Genomic DNA, 2,749 nt, shown 5'->3' on the forward strand with positions numbered 1-2,749 from the left:
TTTACTATAGTTCTTGATTGATCATGTATAACAAGTATATTGACAAACTGTATTTTCTGCTCCGGTATGATGCAGGTCTGAGCAAAGAATTTATTTAACATGATGAAAATTTGACAATCATCGGCCGACTGATGTTCATATAATGTAGTAATTTGATAATCATAAATTTTTTATAAATCGAGTCAAATTTGATTTAACATAGTGCAAATCCCCGTCCATTACCCCGCAAAAAAAATTCCCGTCCATTACATGGCTCCTGTACATCAAAGGCTAAATCATAACATATATAAAATCATTCTTTGCATCGCAAAATTTGGCATCAGCAAGCACCATTTAGTTGCATATCTTCCACAATCAGGCTCTTTTTCCCTTTGCTTGGACAATTGCGACTATCATGAAATACTATTTGCTTGCATGTCTTGCACAATCGTGCTACCCTTGCCTTTACTTCTTTGTCCTTCTTTTTTCGACTATCCTCCTTGGTCTCCTTTCCGCTCTTTATTCTTTTGCATCTCCCCACCGTATGAACATCAGTGGGCGGATGTATATGAACTTCAGTAGGAATATTGCAACCAATAAAAGCCTCGTATTCCTCTTGCCTTGTGCTTTTGGTAGTTGCAGGAACCATTTGGTCTAGAGGGGCCTCAATGTTCAACACACTTGATGTTAAGAAGTCCATGCCTACATCTGAGTGCTTCGCCTTCTGAATCATATCTTCCATCTTATTACGTATAGTTGAAATCTTCTCTCTTGTGGCCGCGTCCAATGCATCAGTGGGTTTTTCTTCTAGTAAATTCCCTTGTTCATCAAAAACACTCTCCCTGCAAAGAATTTATTTTTGTTAGTCATATTATTTTTTAACAATAAGGAATCAATAGTTATGCCTTATTTTTTGTAGGTTGTTCTTCCCAGAAAGTCTAACAAAGATGTGTGCATCACAATCATATCGTGTGTTGGCCTGCTTACGCTTTTTCCTCGAGGGGTCATCGACCTCCTTACTATCTTTCGACTTGAATCCTTCCCTATTACTCATAAAGCGCTTAGTTCGGACCACCTTATTCTCAGTCTTCTTCTGTTGTCCGATACGAACTCCAAAACCCGCATTATGTGCATATGCCTTGTAGAACTTCTCCACTGCCTCGAGTCCTTCAAATGCCATACCTACTTTAGGCTTCAAGTTCTCATCACATTCAGGTGTAAAAGACAAAAACTGCAACATCAAGAATAAATTGTGACCGCCACATTCACACATAGATCAATAAAGGATTAGTTGTAAGGTAGTACAAAGTAATCAAACTTACAGCTAGGGGTATGGCTGCATTCTTTCTGGGTGTGCCAAACTCTTCTTCATTCATATGCATTTGCAAGTAACTGGTTGGCTCCATGTGACTGCAAGCACACCTACAGGATCAAGTTCACACATGGCAATGACACATGCTTTAACATACGGAAGGACTGGATTTTACCTGGAACTAGTGGTGTCGTAGTGTTGCTGATTGCTACTAATGAGGTTGTTCATTCAAGCGACTAGCTGATCTAGCGTATAAGATCTCTCCTTAGAGTGTGGACCTGCAGTCTGCAGAGGAAGGATACAGAGATCAAAACAATTACGTACATTCATGCATGGGCCGACGGCTGCTGATGAACGCCAAGATCATGTCAGCTGGGAATATCAGTACTTGCATGGGCTGGCGCGTGCCGATGGACGCCGTCGCCGCTGAAGAGCACAGGGTCGCGGGCGTTCGACCTAGGGTTCCACAGCCGCCGCGGGAGAGAGAAATACCTAGAGTTGTCTATTACGACGCACGATGCGTCCTGCGTCCAGGGTTGTTTTTGCAAAGTAAAACTATTGGTATGGGTTACAGGCGGGCGTTTCAATGCAAAATTACTGGAAATTAACCCAAAGCAAAGGATTTAGATCGTGGGGCTGAGAACAGAGGGATGCAGGGATACACGAACAGAGCGGATTCACAGGATATGTTGCCTTCTTCTTATCAGTTTTTTATGGAACATGTATTTCTTGTTAGAGTGAGATATGTGCATTTTCTAAGTACTTATGCTGATCATACGTGTGTTTAAACAATTCCTTTGTGTGTTAATGCAGACGTATCAACATTTAGCTCTGTTGTGTATCTGTGATGATGTGAAGCCGTTCATTTAATTAAGTTTACCTGATCTCTTTTTTCTGACAGGAATGCACATACTTGACACTTCTTAGCTCTTGTAACAACCTAGGATAAATTCTATCACCCCCATGGCCTCTAGCTGAGTATATCATGTAAATTACAATAATTAGGAATGCACATTTTATTGTTGTGTCTTACTCTCTGAAGTAGCTTACAGAAGGTGCAGCTGAATTTTATGAGCAACACGTAGTTCCTGCATCTTCAGAATTAGCACACATGCTACCTTTTCTGCAATGCCGATAGAGTTTCTATTTGGGACATATCATGCTTCCGCGGAAACCAGTTATCACAAGAGCTTACACAGTTTCTCAATACATGTAGCCATTTCTCATTAGCAAACTAAACCTAACAGGCTAACCTTCAAGATTAACAAGAAAGAAGTTATGGGTTCTGTTGCACCTAGAAAAGATAGTCAAAGAGGGAAGTTCTGTTTGAAAGGGATGCTGAGAATGCAATGCATTTAGCCGCTCACGTTCGCCGTCAGTTCATCACCCGTGTTCTGCTTAAATTAAATGCAAAAGGATGCAGGGGAGCAGCTTCCCGAGTTTCCTAGAAGAACATTA

At 41.0% G+C, this 2,749-nt stretch overlaps 1 protein-coding gene across 1 annotated transcript; it reads right to left on the reverse strand.

Moving 5' to 3' along the window:
• Positions 1–216: 216 nt before the first annotated feature.
• Positions 217–1,815, reverse strand: LOC123163853 (uncharacterized). The gene is made up of 4 exons (XM_044581243.1): positions 1,680–1,815; positions 1,467–1,576; positions 1,302–1,389; positions 217–1,210 (listed from the first exon to the last, which is right to left on the reverse strand). Exons 2-4 carry the CDS (start codon positions 1,517–1,519, stop codon positions 872–874), a joined length of 480 nt encoding a protein of 159 aa, XP_044437178.1. The 5' UTR covers positions 1,520–1,576; positions 1,680–1,815; the 3' UTR covers positions 217–871.
• Positions 1,816–2,749: the final 934 nt, after the last annotated feature.

The sequence above is a fragment of the Triticum aestivum genome, chromosome 1D, assembly GCF_018294505.1.
Source record: "Triticum aestivum cultivar Chinese Spring chromosome 1D, IWGSC CS RefSeq v2.1, whole genome shotgun sequence".
Taxonomy (NCBI): Eukaryota; Viridiplantae; Streptophyta; class Magnoliopsida; order Poales; family Poaceae; genus Triticum; species Triticum aestivum.

What these genes read in the sequence shown, in the direction of transcription:
- LOC123163853 (XM_044581243.1), bottom strand. Translation starts at nt 1,519, where the DNA reads ATGAACAACCTCATTAGTAGCAATCAGCAACACTACGACACCACTAGT. An exon ending in TACGACACCACTAGTTCCAG is followed by an intron (nt 1,390 to 1,466) that starts GTAAAATCCAGT and finishes GTGTGCTTGCAG; the next exon opens with TCACATGGAGCCAACCAGTT. An exon ending in ATGCAGCCATACCCCTAGCT is followed by an intron (nt 1,211 to 1,301) that starts GTAAGTTTGATT and finishes TTGATGTTGCAG; the next exon opens with TTTTTGTCTTTTACACCTGA.